The following is a 17,118-nucleotide window of genomic DNA, read 5'->3' as shown; positions in this document are numbered from 1 at the left end:
CTCCCTAATTTACATTATACAGGCTGGTGCCCTCATATTCCTTTGGCAGTCTGTAGAATCATGATATACGAGGTGTAGTCCCCACATGTAGGTGTAGTTCACCCATGTAGGTGTAGTCGACACAATTGTTGCACTGTCATTGAAAAATAAATGGAAGTTCACAGAAGCGTCATTTGGAAATGACTACCCCCATTTAAAGGAAGCAAATGTCTCCAAAACTTGCCCCGGGACAAAAAACACGTCACTTGTATCCAACGATGCGGAAGAATAGCCCTACGCGCGGAATCGTGACTTTCGGAAAAGAGAGAAATTCAAATGTTGACCATTGACATCTTAAATATGTTAAGTTTTCCAGTCTATGTTGCAACAACGCCACGTGACTTTGACGGTAGAAGGACACGGGTACCCCGTCACAATGAATGCAATCTAAGAAAAAGATCTGCGACTAAGATTTCTCACCTTTTGCTCGATTCCCCCGGGCAGAAAACACCGAGCAAAAGGTCAGAGGTAGGAACGCGAGCCATACATAATGTAATGAAGGAAAGGTATATAACATTTTAAAGCACTTGTAAGAGAGAAACGTGAAAGGAAGTTATACCATAAGTTGAAAACCGTACATGATAAGCATGGCGAACCGGTAAATATTGTGATTGGCAACGTGAACGTTTCAGTCTGATTCTCTTCACTTTGAAAAACATCGTAGATATGGTCGCCAACCGTAGTTTAACCTGTATCGCAGTAGGTGTAGTAATTATTAGGGGTGGTGACCGACATCAGAGGTAATTTGCACCAGAAGGGATAGGGGGTGATTCGGATGGTGCGGGGGCTAACGTACCGGCTTCCCACCCAGAGGGCGCGGGTTCAAATGCCGGCGGTGTTCAATATTTTTCAGAGGTATCTCGATCCCTTCTTGAGGTGCTTTGTGGAGGGGACTTTGAGTAAGTACGCCGTCCGTCGGATGGGACGTTAAACTGCGGACCCCTTGGCGCCTTTCGTTAAGAGCAGGCTAATGCCGACGCCGGGTTTCTCTCCACCCTTCATCTTTCCTGTCCATCCCCTACGGCGCAAATGACCTCAGCTGTCGGTCGCCTCCCCTCAAAACTACTACTACTACTCGGTATGGATAGGACATGCCGGGAATGGAGGAAGGGTGGAAAGAAACCCGGCCGGCGTAGGCATCAGCCTACTGTCAAACATTAACGAAAGGCGCCAAGGGGTCCGCAGTTAAATGTCCCATCCAACCGACGGCGTATTGCCTTAAAGTATTCTCCACAAAGCATCTCAATAAGAGACGATACTACTGAAAAAAAATCTGCCGCCTCAAGGATTCGAACCCGGACCCTCTGGATAGGAAGCCAGGTTTTCAGACGATATATTAAAAACAGCATTTGGTCTGCTTTTTAAAATAAAATATCAATTGCTTTTCAATCATTAATAAAGTATTTCGGGAATATTACCTGCTTAACGACAACGATACAATGGAGATTTAGAAAAAAATGGGAAAATGTGATTTTCTGGACATGTGTTTTATTGAGATTTCTTGTCTCATTTCTAGTTGAATGAGTAGAGGACGTTAATCTGCGTTTTTATAATGGATGAATGAAATTAAATTTAAAATACTTCGCCTTTCCACATTTTTTATGTGGAAAGGCGAAGTATTTTAAATTTAATTTCAATATGAAGAATTTCCACCAAGTGACGCCAGAAACTGTTTCATGGATGAATGAATTTACGAACATTCCATCGTTTTACGAACTTCACGAACTTAATGCCATTTAATTATGACGAGATCAATATTTTTTCAATTCACACAACCTATGAAAATATAAACCTAGTTGATTAATTTTTTTTCACTCTTCCCCGCTTTAAAATAATATCAGTATTTTATTCAGAATTATCAAGAAATGATAGAAGTTATAAATATTACACATTTATTTTTTCTTTATCGCTTAATCCAAAAGGTGCATTCTGAGTGAAAGTAATAAGCAAAAAGATTTGGTAGTTTTTATACGAGAATTTAAAAAAATATTCTATCCCCGCAGACATGCTAACAGACCTTCTATACAACTCGATGCGTATAATTTGAAAACGTAAAAACGTACAGTGTAGTACAGAAGCGTAACTATAAAGGAATTGATTTTTGAAGAAGAATTCTTCTAGCCGACAATCGAAAATTGTGACGTGATACCTCAGTATCCATAAATTGTTGATTAGTTTACGATTCCTGACCTAATAATAAGAAATATTGCCACGACAAGATTGATATCTATAAATTCTATTTAACTTCAGAATCTGGTCCGAGAACGCAGAATGTGTTGCTGTGAACAATCCTTCAGACGAAATGCAACAGGTGCTTAAGACACAAAAAATGACACTTAAGCCCTGATTTTAATGTCAATTGCGTGATACCCCGTCTCTGCAGGCCACCTTTCTTCGTGGAACGCCTCTTTTGTAGCAACACGAGATTACCTATTAGCAGGCACATTCTCGGCAATGAATTCTTTCCATTCAATTAATCCTCATTCCCCGAAAATAAAAACCGCATCTTATGCGAATCCCACGAATTATAATTGACTGACTATGTGAAAAGTGTGTTGACTATGTTAATGAATTAAAATTACTCCACACAATACCTCGCCATAAGGGAAATCACGAAAGTAGCGTGGGTGTCAAATCACCGAAACTCATAATTAAGAAAATTAAATTGACAAATCAATCCTCTATTAAACATGGAACGAACATCGATGGATTTTTATGAACATCCGATGATTATTAACTATCTTAAAAACCTTTCGCCGACAGACCCACTTTCTAACGTCGGCGAAGCGACGCAAACTACAGCCTCCCGGCTGGCGTTCACACGACACTTACTGCTCAGCACTAGGATATGAACACGGTAGGTTTTCCTTTTCCTGCGAAGCCTGGGAATTTGAAGCGAAGTATTTTCAATCTCAGGGTTGGAGTGCAATGGATTGTTTACGACTATGGCAGATCCGTTAAATACGAGACATAAGAAGATTGTCATCGCACAGGTTTTAATGCTATGGTGGGTGTATGCTTCCTTTTCGTGGACCTTTTATTCTGAGGTCTAACACGTATTAGAGTTCGAACATCCCACGAGATTTTTCCCCGTCTGAGTCCTTTATCGACTCAGTAGGAGCTGGCAAGATACAGCACGGAGGGGGGGGATCTATGCATATTGGCAGAAAATGCATAGGCAACTGCCTCATGAATATATGGGATTTTTGTATTGCATTCAGACCGTGATGCGTAGTAATGTACGTAATAGCCACGAAACGCGCAGTGCTTTAAGTTTCAATGGAGAGAAGAGTTCTAAGTTATTTTCAAAGCTTAATATAATGATTAGAACTTGCAAAGTTTCAAAATACCAAATCAATTTTGAATAATGCAGCCGCAGATAGAAGAGTTTTATGGGTTAAATAAATTCCCGCATTTACGAGGGAGGGATCTGAACAAAATATTCATTAGATAGGTGTTAGTTACCATTCCAATAAAAGGAAAGTTACCAGTTTCGGTACAGGAAAGGCAAAGGTATACATAATGCCGTAACAATAATGATGTCACTAATAGAAAGAACCATTAAATGCAATCTGGATGAATTTGTTTTCTTTTGGTAGAATTCGAGACGATGTTTTATGGATAGATAGATTATTATTATTAGGTAATCTACCGGTTAAGGTAGTTTTTTGGATGGACACAGCTCCTAAATAAATATTTTGTGACTCCTAGGAAAACATCTACATCAGGTCCCTCTTCATCTCTGAGTACCTTCTTCCTCCCTTCATTCCGTCCAACATCCCTATCCTGTTTCTTCCCTTTCCTCGTTTGCCTAACATTCTCCACTCCATCACAGTCTTCAACATCCCACTGCCGGTCAATACCCCCTTCGTCCACTTTTCCTGCCTACATAGGATTTCTCCCTGTCCTCGCTCACCATACCAAGTACTTCCTCATTTGTTTTCTTCTCTATCCATTTCACTTTCTCCATTCTTCTCCACACCCACATTTCAAAAGCCTCCAGTCTACGTCTATCCTCCTGCTTCAATGACCACGTTTCCGCTCCGTATATAGCTACGCCCATACCAAAGTTTTTACGAGTCTTTTCTTAACATCCTTACTCAACGTCCCCGTCCTCAACTCCCTCCTCCTTGTGAAAGCCTCTTTGCCTAGCGCAATTCTTCTCCTTACGTCCCTACTACTTTGACCGTGTTGGTCCAAAAAACTACCGAGATACGTAAACTGTTCTACCTGCTCTAGTTTTTGCCCTCCTATTTTAATGTTTAGCTTAGCCTTTTTCTTTCTAGAAAATCGCATAACCTTTGTTTCATTAATATTGATTCTCATCCCATACTTGTCGCACTGAATTTCCAATTCACTAAGCAATGCTTGCAGCCCCTTGGCTGACTGACAAACTAAAGCTTGGTCATCAGCAAACCTAACTGATTTTACGAATCCCCCGCCCACTTTCATTCCTACCTCCAGTTATTCCCATGCCTCTTTAATCATTTCCTCTGCATACAGGTTGAACAGCAACGGTGATAATGGGCAACCCTGCCTTACACCTCTTCCTAACACTGCCCAACCGGACTCCCCGTTCCCCACTTGCACCTGAGCTAAATAAAGCCTGGATAGATGGATATATAGTCGTATTTATTTTGTAGCCAGATTGAGACCACGGGGTCCCTTCTACCACCGTACCCTCCGTCACACATTTACAAGATTAACCTTACAGATAAATTTCACAAATTATACATAAAAATCAATAAAATTAATACATACAATATCTTAGGACTAACATACAGCGACACAATACATTAGTTGTCAAGCTAAATAACCAGCTATAACACAATTCATACACATACTATACATACATTAACACATACCAATGCATGCAAACAATACTTGTAACACAAATATTCCTGGTTATATTAATAAACGCCAATACAAAGTATGATGCTCCTGTGAAAGAAAAAGTAAGGATCTCGAAATCTGTTTACGGCTGAATTTTTACTGGTTCGTTTGATGAGAAATTAGTGATTTATGAAGTGCGCGCTTGAACGATGGGAGAGAAGGTGCATTCGTCATAACGGATGATAGCTCATTCCAATGATGAAATGCTGTGGCTGCAAATGACTGGTTGTACGTAGCTGTTCTGTGGTGAGGGATAACGAGTTTATGATTACCTCTGGTGATCATGAACTCGTTTATAATGGCTTATGTATTCTAATCATAAAATGGTCTGTGTATTCTATCAAGGTTACTGAAGACATTGGCAAAATACTGAGGAGTTTTAAGATTTAGTATTTGATGGATTAAGGACAGCTCGTGGAGTTTTCTGTGAGGTTCCAGAAATAGCCAGTTTCGTTTGTTGAAATATTCTTTAATGTGGTCTGCAATTTTCAAGTTTGAAAATGAAGCGTTCGCATGAGTTAAATGTCCTTTAGAGTTATACCGACAGCTCGTTTGCAAGGTCTTGGTACGCTACGTCACCATAGTCAATGCGAGGAATAATGAGAGACGAAACTGAATTATTATCTTGTGCTATCCCATCCTCAGAGCTGATGATGATTTCCTCATTAGCCCTGAGGTTGGAAAACGACTCGTTTTCCGAAACGTTGGCGTAATCGACGGAGGAACTGACCCGGTGGAAGACCCGAGTAGCCTTTTCCACAGAGAAGAAACTATCTGCTTTTTAATGTGTTAGGCATACTGATATTTCCTATGGGAGTGGAGGGAGTGATTGACAGTTCTGCAAGTTTTGAAAACTTATTTGTAATAAAATTCTTAAAATGGGAAGAATTAATGAACATGTAAACAAAACAAAGGTAATGAGGTTCTCGTAAAGGATGAAGAGTAAGTTTATCATTAAATTAAGAAGGCAAAAACTAGAGCAGTTGGAACAGTTTACCAATCTTGGAAGTATTAGGGACCAAGATGGTCGAACTCATGGGGACATTAGAATAATTGCGTTGGGCATAAAAAGTTTCTCTAAATGGTAGGAGATGATGACAAGAACATTGGGTAAGGATTTAAATAAATTATCGTTTACACTTTGATATTGGGCGTATCCCTTTCCTTCTCCTGAACCACTAATTTCTCAAAGAAACATTTAACGCCCTCCAAAAATGTCTCGCCACTAAAGTTTCTTCAGCAACTCTCTCTCTCCTATTTCCCAGCAAACCTCCCCTCCAAGCCTTTCTCGGAATCCGCCGTTTATGTGCACGCAGCGATGGCGAATTCCTGACTTTTTGTTTGCGTGCGAAGCGGACATCCGCGTAGGAGTGTGTGAGCCTTAGAGAGGGACAGATTTGTCCTCTCTGACTTTCTCTCCCGCCGCCAACTTTGGATGGGACGCATTTGTTGGCCGGCCATCGGGTGCTTCTTAATCTTCCCAATTACAAACCGCTCATCAATGCCAATGGAAATTAAAGACGTTTTTAGCATCGAACAAATTAAGAGGAAGAACCTAAAATGAAGGCGTTTCACTCAACGTTTAATAACTGACTTGCCTTCGAGGACATGCGGGCTCACGAACCATGCGAGACGATATTATTTCGGTGATTATTGAATGCTCTGGCAAAATGTTTGAAAGTGGACGATCCATAGCCGGCCATATCTGTTACAAACAGTTACACTGTCGGAAAAGAAAATGATTCGTACATATACACATATATTTTATTATGCACGACCTTGGTTTCGACTTACAAAGTCATCATCAGGTGTAAGTTGAAACCTAGGTCGTGCATAACAATTTATATGCGTAAGAACAAAGTATTTTCTTTTCCGATATTAATTGCTTCCACAAAGTGACGCCAAAAACCATTCTATTCATCAAGTTGCACTGTCCAAAGAATAGGATGTCTTCGCATTCCTCACCGTGATTTCTCCACCCGCCCCGCCCTCTTGTGTCGTATCCTGCCCCCTCTACCCTATTTCGCTTCCGTGACGATGGCCCCGCTTGGGCTATTTGGCTTCCGGGACCCCGAGGCCCTAACCTCACAACCCCGTCGCTTACAAACATCTTTGGCTTCTGCTTTTCTTAGCGCCCCCCATCCGATCACCCCTCCCCGCTCCAATGTGGCGCCCTTATGCCCCAAACACCCACATGCCACATCCTTCGCACTTTCCAATTCTGCGATCCACGCAACGCCCTTCCGCCTTCACACTGCACTCCTCTCCCTCACTCTTCTTCTTCTTACCCATTAAGCCAAGGGCCGTAGGTGATATTAATTTATCGGGATCGGCCGTCGATATGAAATAATATGATGTTAGCATGATAATTTTCGAGAACATAAGAGTCAAATTTGCCACATCGAGCATTATGGAACATAGTGTATGCCGACTGCTTGCATCGTACATATTGCCAATATCACCTTAATAGATCATTCATATCAAAATATCTACACTGTCTACATCAACATTAGCCTGAATGTCCACAAAATAGTCAAATAAACGACATTTATCTACCCTAAACATTTCGGTTTCTTAATAAAATCAATATCGACTTCATCGAAATGAAAAATATTGATATACTGTCGATGAATTATCAACTTGTTTCTTACTCTGTTCTTAACCCTCTTACCACCCTCTGTTCCCCCTCCGCTCCACATTGTTGCTATTCTCACGTGTATCAGTGGAAAAAGTTTTCATTCAACATCTTCACTGCCAGCCTTCCTACTCTGGATTATTAATTTTCCTAAGCTAAGAGTGGCATTTTACGCGTAGATTAGCATCAGATGAAAAAATTCATGCAGGTATTTTTAATTGTAGTCCCTGATTTTAATCCTCAATTCTGATTAACTTGGGTATATCAGTTAATCAGATACACCGGCGCGGGGACTAAATTAATTAACTGATATAATAGTTAGAGAATGCAACATTAAGTCAGAGTGCAACACACGCTGCATGACATGTTTCATTCATGCACCGATTTTGTCGTTATCCGAAGTTTCCTGATGATACAAATAGGACCTGGCATATGCCATTTTGTGTATTTTTACCCCATTTAAGCAAAACAATTAGGAACCCTTACCCCGTGCCGTCTTGACGTGATGTCCCCCAAACAAACAAATTCATGTACAGTATGTACAAGGTCTGTTCAAAAAAGATGAGAGTTTGAACGAATACTTGATTTTATTAGTTACCCTTTCATCATGCTTATCACCTTCAAAATATATCCTTAGGCAGCCAATACAACGCTCCCAAAGTTTTTTCCACCTTTAGAATGCCGCCTGAAACGCTTCTTTCGGGATAGGCTACGGTACAATTTTGTTTGATGTCTTCAATAGTTTTAAATCGGCGTCCTTTCATGGCGGATTTCAACTTAGGGAATAGGAAAAAGTCCGCCGGAGCAAGATCCGGAGAGTAGGGTGGCTAGGTGATATCCGGTGTGCTGTTTTTGGCCAAAAACTCAGTAACAATCAATGACGCCGGTGCGTTTTCGTGATGAAGTACCAAGACTTGTTTTTCCACATTTGTGGTCTCTTCCGGAACATGTCGTGTCTTAACCTTCTCATAACCTCTATATAGGGCTGCCCATTCACTGTTTGTCCTTTGGGGACATATATTCGTAGGAAATAATCCCTTCCCAAGCGAAGAAAACGATCAACATCACCTTCATGCTCGATCCCGGCATCCGATCTTTTTAGGGTCGTGGAGAAGATGGCCCCTTCCATTGTGAAGACTGGACTTTGGTTTATATATCATAACCATAAACTCAAGTATAGTGGCTAGTAAACATTCACACTTGAATCAAGTAAAATTTTTAATATTTTTTGCTCCTAAGGATCTTTACCAAGACAGATGGCCATCTCTTACTGTGTTTATTTAGTTTGAATTTCGCTTACAAATGCAAGCACCCATAAACTCTCGTGAATGCATACGTGTGTGGGTGTGTGTGTGGGTGTGTGTGTGGCGACAATATAGAAGTGGTATTTTTAATTGCCGAAGTCACATTTAGAATATGAATCAGGCGTCTGGAGTACATCGGAGAAAGTGATAATTATGGCATTTGATACATTAATAGGAATGCTTACTTTGGAAAATAACTTGAGTTTATTTAAAACTTTATCAGAGAGTGACCCTATATCAGGAGAGCTTTAATGTGAGTCCCATTTTGAACAATCACAATCATTCAAATTAATACGATAAAGCATCTTATTCTAACACCTCCTTACGTGACGAGCCCTCTTGAAAGATTGCATGGTGTAACGCAGATTTAGATGGACTAACCAGTGATCTGAAAGCTGGTGAAAATTGAAAATCGAGCGTCTTTCGAAGCGGCCAAAATGATACATCGATTTGAGGTCGAATTTGCAGTTTTCCCTGAATGATTTCTCTCGTGTTTGTCCGCTTGCGTGTCTCTAGTTTCGCAACGGGGAGAGTGAATTTTGAAATAAACTGACGCGCGATATCCCTTCCAAATATTCCTCATTACCTCCCGGGCACTCCACTTAAAACCATCTCTGAACCTAGAGAATATGGCAACCAATTGCAGCCGGATCCAGTCGGGCAGTTGATCGAGTCAAAGTCCTTGAAATAACGGAAATTCTGTTGAAATAAAAACACCACATAACTTCCCGTGTCCACCGAGGGAAAACTAGAATAATAAGACGCAACATATGGCAAAATTTTATCCGCGAGAGAAGCTTGTACGTAAAGATATAAATTGCTGTGTTGAAATCGAATACATTTATATGAACCCGAGCACAGGTCTTAAAAGACGATATGCAAATGAAAATGTCAACCATCAAAGAAATGAGATTATCAGTACCGAGGTGTGATAGCAAAAAATCCATGGCATGCATTTTTACAGGGTATTAAAAAAATGGACTTGCTGGGTGCGCTAATCAGAGGATTAAATGCGAAATAAATTGTTAGGGCGCGCTAAAAATTTTGTTGCAACATCCAACCCGAAACAGCATACGTAGTTATTTCACCGGCGTATTCCAATAGCACAAGGGGATCCATTTCAGATGGAAAAAATGTTCGCCTAGCTCTGAAAGCGATATGAATATACATGGCACTTTCTTCGTTGCTCCGTGACATCTTTTGGTATGTAAACACCGATAAACACTCTATTGAAGATACTTCGATGCGAAGAAAATAATCGCGTAATGAAATTAAATTTCGTGAAAAATTGAGAAAGTATTAATTTTTTCCGGGACATATCACTCTTTACGTGTTCAAGTAAATATATGTTGGAAGTACCAAAGTAGTGCTCTTACAAGCAAATAACCCCCGAATCGCACTTGCATGTCTGTCCTATCATAATTGCATTGAGTATGACAGAACTGGTAAAAATGTTCCATGAGCAAAGAAACAATCATGGTATCGAAAGCACATGAAGACTTAATAACATTATCAATGACGTCGACGACATTGTCGTGATGTTAAACCAAGCCAATTAATGCTGAACAATTGGTAATCCTCATCGTTTTAATTTAAATGACATTGGATTGTGTAAGATTGGAGTATTTACCGACTTCCTTCCGGCTTCAAAATGATCTGTACACATCGGTACTTTGATTATCCTTAAGTTACTTGACGTTTATACGTAAAGTATCTGTATTTTTAATCGTATAAGAGAGGAACGAACTCGGAAATTTGTTTTGAAAACAAAGACTGCTGAATTATGTTAGAAATGAGACCTTTTCTCCTAGATTTGAATTATTTTCATTAATTTAGCCAATATTCACACATAAAATTCGGTGGACATAAACTAAAACATAAGCTTCCACCGAAATAGCGTAGAACACAAAGAGGGGTGAGGTGGGGAAGCGGGAGATCCATATAGAGACGGGGACGGTGGAGGTCCAAAGGAGAAGAAGGCGTGTATCATAGCAAGGCCACCTTTTCAATTGATGATATAAGAGGAATTTTGTGAAGAAGTATGTTTACTACTCAATTTACTCGTGAAGGCGAAATATTTCCAAAGTTTCATTTTTATTCAAAGAATTATTGTGAATATTACATTGTTTGAAACAACTATGCATCAAGGGGATGCACAATGGCAGTAAAACCGTAACATACGTCAGTGAAACGGGAATTCATTTAATTGATATCTAGCCGGCAAAGTTCAATCGTATGTATACGAAATATGAGAGATAAGTTCCTCTTTTTGAACTATATGTTACCATTTCATGAAAACATAAACAATTAACTGACCGTTTAATTTTGTAATATACTTCGCAAACATAAAATAATACAACAAATCATATTATAGTACTATTACAAGAATGATATCTTCCGATGAATGAAAAATAACTTACCAACACAGCCTTGATAATATCGATGGAACCGAATTGTTTGGAAAATGATTATCTATGGAAATACTTGATGTAAAAACACCGAATCTAATTATCAGATGAGCTGATTCCTCTCCAGATTCACACCCATTTTATCCACACTGAACCTTACTGCCTAAGTACTCAGTGTGTTGAAGTTGTGCCAAAGATAGACCAAATGAGATTAAACCCCTTCAAAAATTTTCCTTGCGCGAGAAAGGCTTGGAAATATTTTTCAACCATTCCTACTTTCAAATGTAAGTAAGCACAAGGTTTAAATTATTTCCAGACGCAGGAAACAATGTACATTTTAAAAACGAAGCTTAAAAAACGGAGACAAAAGGAAGGTTACCAAGCCTTCACAAATGTCACATTGCCAGGACTCTCCGGCGCCCCTTGCCGCTTCCTTTTGCCCCATAGACTAGAGCACCTCTCCACGGGGGGCGGTAGCGCCCATTAGAGAACCACTGGTCTAGCTGATATGTTTTGGAGTCTTATTATCCCATTCCATCCCCTTACCCGCCCAGGATCCATAGGGTTTAGCAATAAAACACATAGTTCTGATTTCAATTTATAGACGCACTACACAATGTTTATGAAAAAAAGTCGACAAAGTTGAATTCATCCGATCAAAAACCTGCTCGGACGACATTTGTGGGATAACAATGAGATAAAAGTCCATGTTTTTGGAGTTATACATCACCTTGACCTGCCAAAGGATATGATAAGACTTTTTGGTGTTAACGCACAATTATTTTTCGGTAGTGACATTGTTCGAAAATTTTTATGCCACATATTTATGTAAATGGGTATTAAAAATGTTTATTCAATAGCATCACTACCTTGGATACATCAATACTCCCTCTCCACTCCACCCAGGTAGCTGCATCGATGCTAAAATCCCCACAAATGTAGTAGAAATCCTCAAGGAAATTCAATCTCTCTTTTCCAAGAGCATCGAAACTTTAGAAGGCAGAGGAATGATGACTCCATAGGATGGCAGCCTTTACAACAAGCAGGAGGATGTGGGGGAGATTGGAAAGTAATACATTTTATCCGATACAACACACCCTCTGTGTGCTGTCAACATGAAACAAAATCACCGCCTTAAGGTACAACAGTTTCAATATACATGACTGATATGAGTACTAGAAGGATTCAGGAAACTTTTAAAGTCCACTTCCAAGCCTTGCTACGTCCCTTGAAATGTCAGCAAACATAACATAAAAATTTTCAAATTTTTTGTAAATAAACTGATTGCTTTATACGAAGTGCTTTTCACTCAACGCCAACCATCCTTTCTCAATACGCACTCATAATTGTACAGCAGTACATTATAATGTAAAGCTGCAATTGTGAACATCTGCAGCTGTTTCAGGCCAAGTGGTCCCTTGAGAAGAAATTAAGCGAGCACAAACTTTAACCTTTTCTTTGACTTTGAGAAAATAAGTCTTTGGAATCAATAAAATCCCACACATTCCCCAATATTTGGATACCATAACATGTTTACTCTATTGTTGGTTACCTTTGTTTACCATCAAACGCAAACCCTATGATAATGCTGAAACATATGACAAATTATCATTGGTAGTCCACCATTTACGTTAGAATTCGGATGGACATGGGACTGATCATTGCTATACTTTCCATCTCAGCTCAAAAAGACTACCAGACATCCTACACCACATTAAATGTCTTTCAATACGTTCCATTTCCCTTCATTCTGCTCAACATGTCCATCCTTTTCCTCCTACCTCGCTTGCCTACCATCTTCCCCTCTATCACAATCTTCAGAATTCCATTGTCAATCAAAATATTCTGCATCCATTTTCACTGTCCTTTAGATGACCTATCCCAACAAACCCCTCTCCTCCCCACCATTCCAAGCCCTTCTTTATTGGCTTTCCTTTTCCAGGCCTCTCCACACCCACATCTCAAATCCACATGAATCACCTTGCTTCAATGACCACATTTCTAAACCGTACAATATCACACTCCACATCAAGGTTTTTACAAGTCTTTTCTTAACATCCATACTCAATATTCCTGCCATCAATTTCTTCTACTTGTGAATAGCCTATTTTGTATGATGCATTCTTCTTTTAATGTCCCCATATTTTAATCATCTAGTCTAAATCCAAAATAGCAAAACTGTTCCACCTGGTCGTTTTTATCCTCCCATTTAATTGCCGAACTTAACCTTCCTCCTTTCCAACAACTTAATATAAATAAAATACCTGTAGACAGACAATATCTATCTATCACCATGAATCTTTGCACAGGTTGTACTTCCCTCGCGATAATAATTAATCTCTTTAAAGCCCTTATTTGTCCCCCTAATCTTATGAGTGCTACCACAGACTCAAAGATTACTTTTGTTATAAATATGTGCAAGTTGGTTTGGCTGTAATGGGCTCTAATTTGTGAAACTACAACACACATTAAAAATAATAATTAATGTTAATTTTACACTACAATAAATTGCATGCATTAAGATGGTGCATTGACATTGTAAATGATAAACTACTTTCAAAGTTTACCATTGTTATTACTTTTAATTATGTACTTTGGTTGTTACATGAAAAGTCTTCACCAAACTGAACAAAGAAAGCAGACATAGAATTGCAGAAGCAAGAAATAACCCCTCAAGAACAATTCTTTTCTCACTATAAAAACTCACCTTTAAGTCGACAAAAATTATATGAGAAAAAGGAATTCCTATCCTGAGGCAATCAGGAACTAACAAATTAGACAACTGCGAATGAACCAAATGGACACCTAACAATTTTCGGAGAAAAATCAAGCAAAACAAAAATCAAGGTGGCACAAATGAAATACTTGTATTCCATACCAACATGTGATCAATTCTGTTACAATATATTAAAAATTGCTGTCCCTTAAATGATGAAACTGTCAGTGAAAAAAATAGCATGGATATTATCAAATGAAAAAGTTAGGAGACACATTATTTTGCACCAATTAAACATTTTGCACACAATTCTTGAATTTGAGAGGCAAACTTGATTACCAAATACTGTAAATTAATAATATCACACATTTAGGTGAGGAAGCCCACTGGAATATTATCAAACTGTTGCTTTCATAAACATTATACGCTGATGACATTCCACACAGAAATTTCACCAACACTATTCCAAGGAAATTTTTATCAAATGCCATTTTATCCAATGGCCAGTATTTTACCTAGCATTATTCCTAAATCCTTGAATGGATATGGAATATCTTAACCATAGATATGCAATAACTCTGGATAAAAATGACTATTTAAGTTTAAATACATGGTTCCAGCTGTTCATTTCTATTTTAATTGTTAATTATAAGAAACTAATATCACAATAATTTGCAACGCAAGCCCACCTCCTTAAAAAGCTGCATTTTCGACTTTGATATTACTTGCAATCCAATTAATTTTTAGTCTCTCATGACTGTCCTAACTGGTTCAAAAATGTAAATAATTCTAATCCACTAGCAACTGAAAGGAACAAAGGAAGTGCAAATGTTGCCACAAGAGAAGTTTCATTTGACACGCAATATCAACGGTCGTTTTCTCTAATTAAGGCCAAAATGGTTTAATTAGTGGATCCAGGGTCATCAGAAATAAATAAAAAATCATATACACTTCACCCCTGCTATCTATCTCTTGGGCGATTAACAGTGAGCACAGGCAGAGGTTGTTAGCATTCCAACTGGCTTCAGGAAACAGATATAACATTTGCTTGACAATTAACAGCAATATTTCATAGACGTAGTCAAACGAGGGAAAAGGCGGTGTTCCGAAAAAAGATTCAACACAGTAAGCCAAAACGGCAACGGGGGCTCATGTTGCGGGTTTGACGCAGGAAGTTGAGAGGCAGCACGGTTTTTGGAGGGGGCGTTCTACCTTGGCTGTACTCCATGCTATTTATCCCGTTACACCATAATAACATCCTCAAAACGATCAAACCGCATTTCACCATATCCTGCAGGGCATATTTACCCAATGCCACCTACTATTCTTTTCATGTCAAGAGGACTTGCACAAAATATACGCCATTCATCGCGTCCAGTCTTCATCACTCAATGTACTCGATTCAATTTCTCAGTCCAAGGCGCATGATTTAAGAAAAGAATGTCAAAGTTTGGATCTAAAAAGTGAATGCCAAGAATACATTAGTTAATATCTTTTATTACACCTTGAAATTCGATACATAGTTGATCATTTTAGTCCTTGGAACGAAACGAACTAGACATACCTCACATTATGAACGTATATGACATCCAGCATATATATTTATTAAAGGATAATTGTGAGCATTGATATTCAATCACCATATTTAAATAACAGAAAATGCCTTAACGAGAAATGTCTACAAATACATATATTTCCAATCAGACCATTAATTTTCTGCTGTTTCACAATGGAAAGGAAATCGATAACTTCAAATGATACTTTTCAGTTATAAAATGAGGTTAAATTGTCGGGAAGCTGGTCTCAGCAAGTGTTTGTTCCACAACACGCACAAAGATGTTCAATTTATCCCACTGTGACGATAAAAACTTTTAAAAGGCCGACTGGTAGGTTGCCAAATGATTTACTAACTTGTGGAAGACTCTTCCTTTCCATGTGCTTTCTTCTGCTTCTCCCTCATTAGATCGGCGTCCCTAAAATGTATTTCAAATAAATATGATGATTCTTATAAAATCAGACATAATTTCAGCACTGAATTTTGCCTTTAAAATACCTTTGCTTTCTCTGTTCCAAAGACATGCCTTTGTTAGACGTCTTGTCATTTGCAGCCTTTTTGCGTTGTATTTCCTGCTGCTTTTTCTGGTTCTTTACACGAGCAAGTTCCCGCTGATTACCACCTATACCAGAGAATTCATTATATCACTGACTTTCCAAAATCTAAAATGAAAGAAAAGCTTCAAAACAGTCGATTTGATGCCTTTCACAAACGGTTACATATATAACCTTGAATACGAAAACATGGCCTACTTTGTTACTCTGTACGAAAGAAATATTTAGCCGTTTGACCTTTCGTGGCAGCAACCATCCATTAAAAATTCTAAAATTGAGATTATAGAAAATTATTTTAACGTTGAAACATGCTACTTCCTTGTACATTCAAGTGAGCAAATCTGGCCCAGCAAATAATAATAACCAATATTAACGTGAAACAACCCTGACGATCGATGGCCATTAAAAATAGGTCTTTAAACACTACATGTGGGTTCTTTACAGCAAATCCAAGTATAAAATATAACGCTACTGCCCCAAAATACTACATTCACAAAAACGACATCAATAAAGTTCATTAATTGAGTTCCAGTGGCTCCAAACCAGTCTGACGTTTTTGCGAGATGTCGCTTCACGAAACATAGAAATAGATTCTTTCAAACGGTCTCAAAACACCTAGTGCAAATTTAAATATAGTGATCCAAATATAAATTTGCATCAAAAGGTACACTGCGGTTTAAGTAGGTTGACAGAAGCCCCACTTAGCCACAAACAACAGATTTTTATATTCTTAAGATTCATCCAACGTGATCAAGACCGTTTGCATCAATAAAATTTATAACTAAATGAAAAATAAGATACAAAAAAGCCTTACGTGTCATTGTGAATTTCCTGCAGATACTCGGAGGAGAGTGATCCGACTCTCAAATGAATGAGAACTCCAGCAATATTTAGACGAGTTTTAACTCCGTTAGCTGGAATAACAAACCCTCTGAGAATGAACTGTGGCACTGTAGATTGCCGCAGCTGAGAAAATGGCGCTGGTGTCAATGCACCATCCGAAACAACGATTAG

At 38.7% G+C, this 17,118-nt stretch overlaps 1 protein-coding gene across 1 annotated transcript; it reads right to left on the bottom strand.

The window, feature by feature from the left end:
• Nucleotides 1-15,472: 15,472 nt before the first annotated feature.
• Nucleotides 15,473-17,048, bottom strand: LOC139688150 (putative SERF-like protein). The gene is made up of 3 exons (XM_071585580.1): nucleotides 16,919-17,048; nucleotides 16,049-16,172; nucleotides 15,473-15,968 (listed from the first exon to the last, which is right to left on the bottom strand). The coding sequence occupies exons 1-3, from the start codon at nucleotides 16,923-16,925 to the stop codon at nucleotides 15,902-15,904; spliced, it is 198 nt and encodes a 65-aa protein (XP_071441681.1). The 5' UTR covers nucleotides 16,926-17,048; the 3' UTR covers nucleotides 15,473-15,901.
• Between the last annotated feature and the right edge of the window lie 70 nt (nucleotides 17,049-17,118).

The sequence above is a fragment of the Hetaerina americana genome, unplaced genomic scaffold, assembly GCF_022747635.1.
Source record: "Hetaerina americana unplaced genomic scaffold, ioHetAmer1.1.p SCAF_1, whole genome shotgun sequence".
Classification (NCBI taxonomy): domain Eukaryota; kingdom Metazoa; phylum Arthropoda; class Insecta; order Odonata; family Calopterygidae; genus Hetaerina; species Hetaerina americana.
Note: the sequence above shows the minus strand (reverse complement) of the source record. Positions and strands in the feature narration are given on the sequence as shown.

Coding starts and splice junctions, on each gene's coding strand:
- LOC139688150 (XM_071585580.1), bottom strand. Junction 15,969..16,048: donor TTGGAACAGAGAAAGCAAAG/GTATTTTAAAGG, acceptor AATACATTTTAG/GGACGCCGATCTAATGAGGG.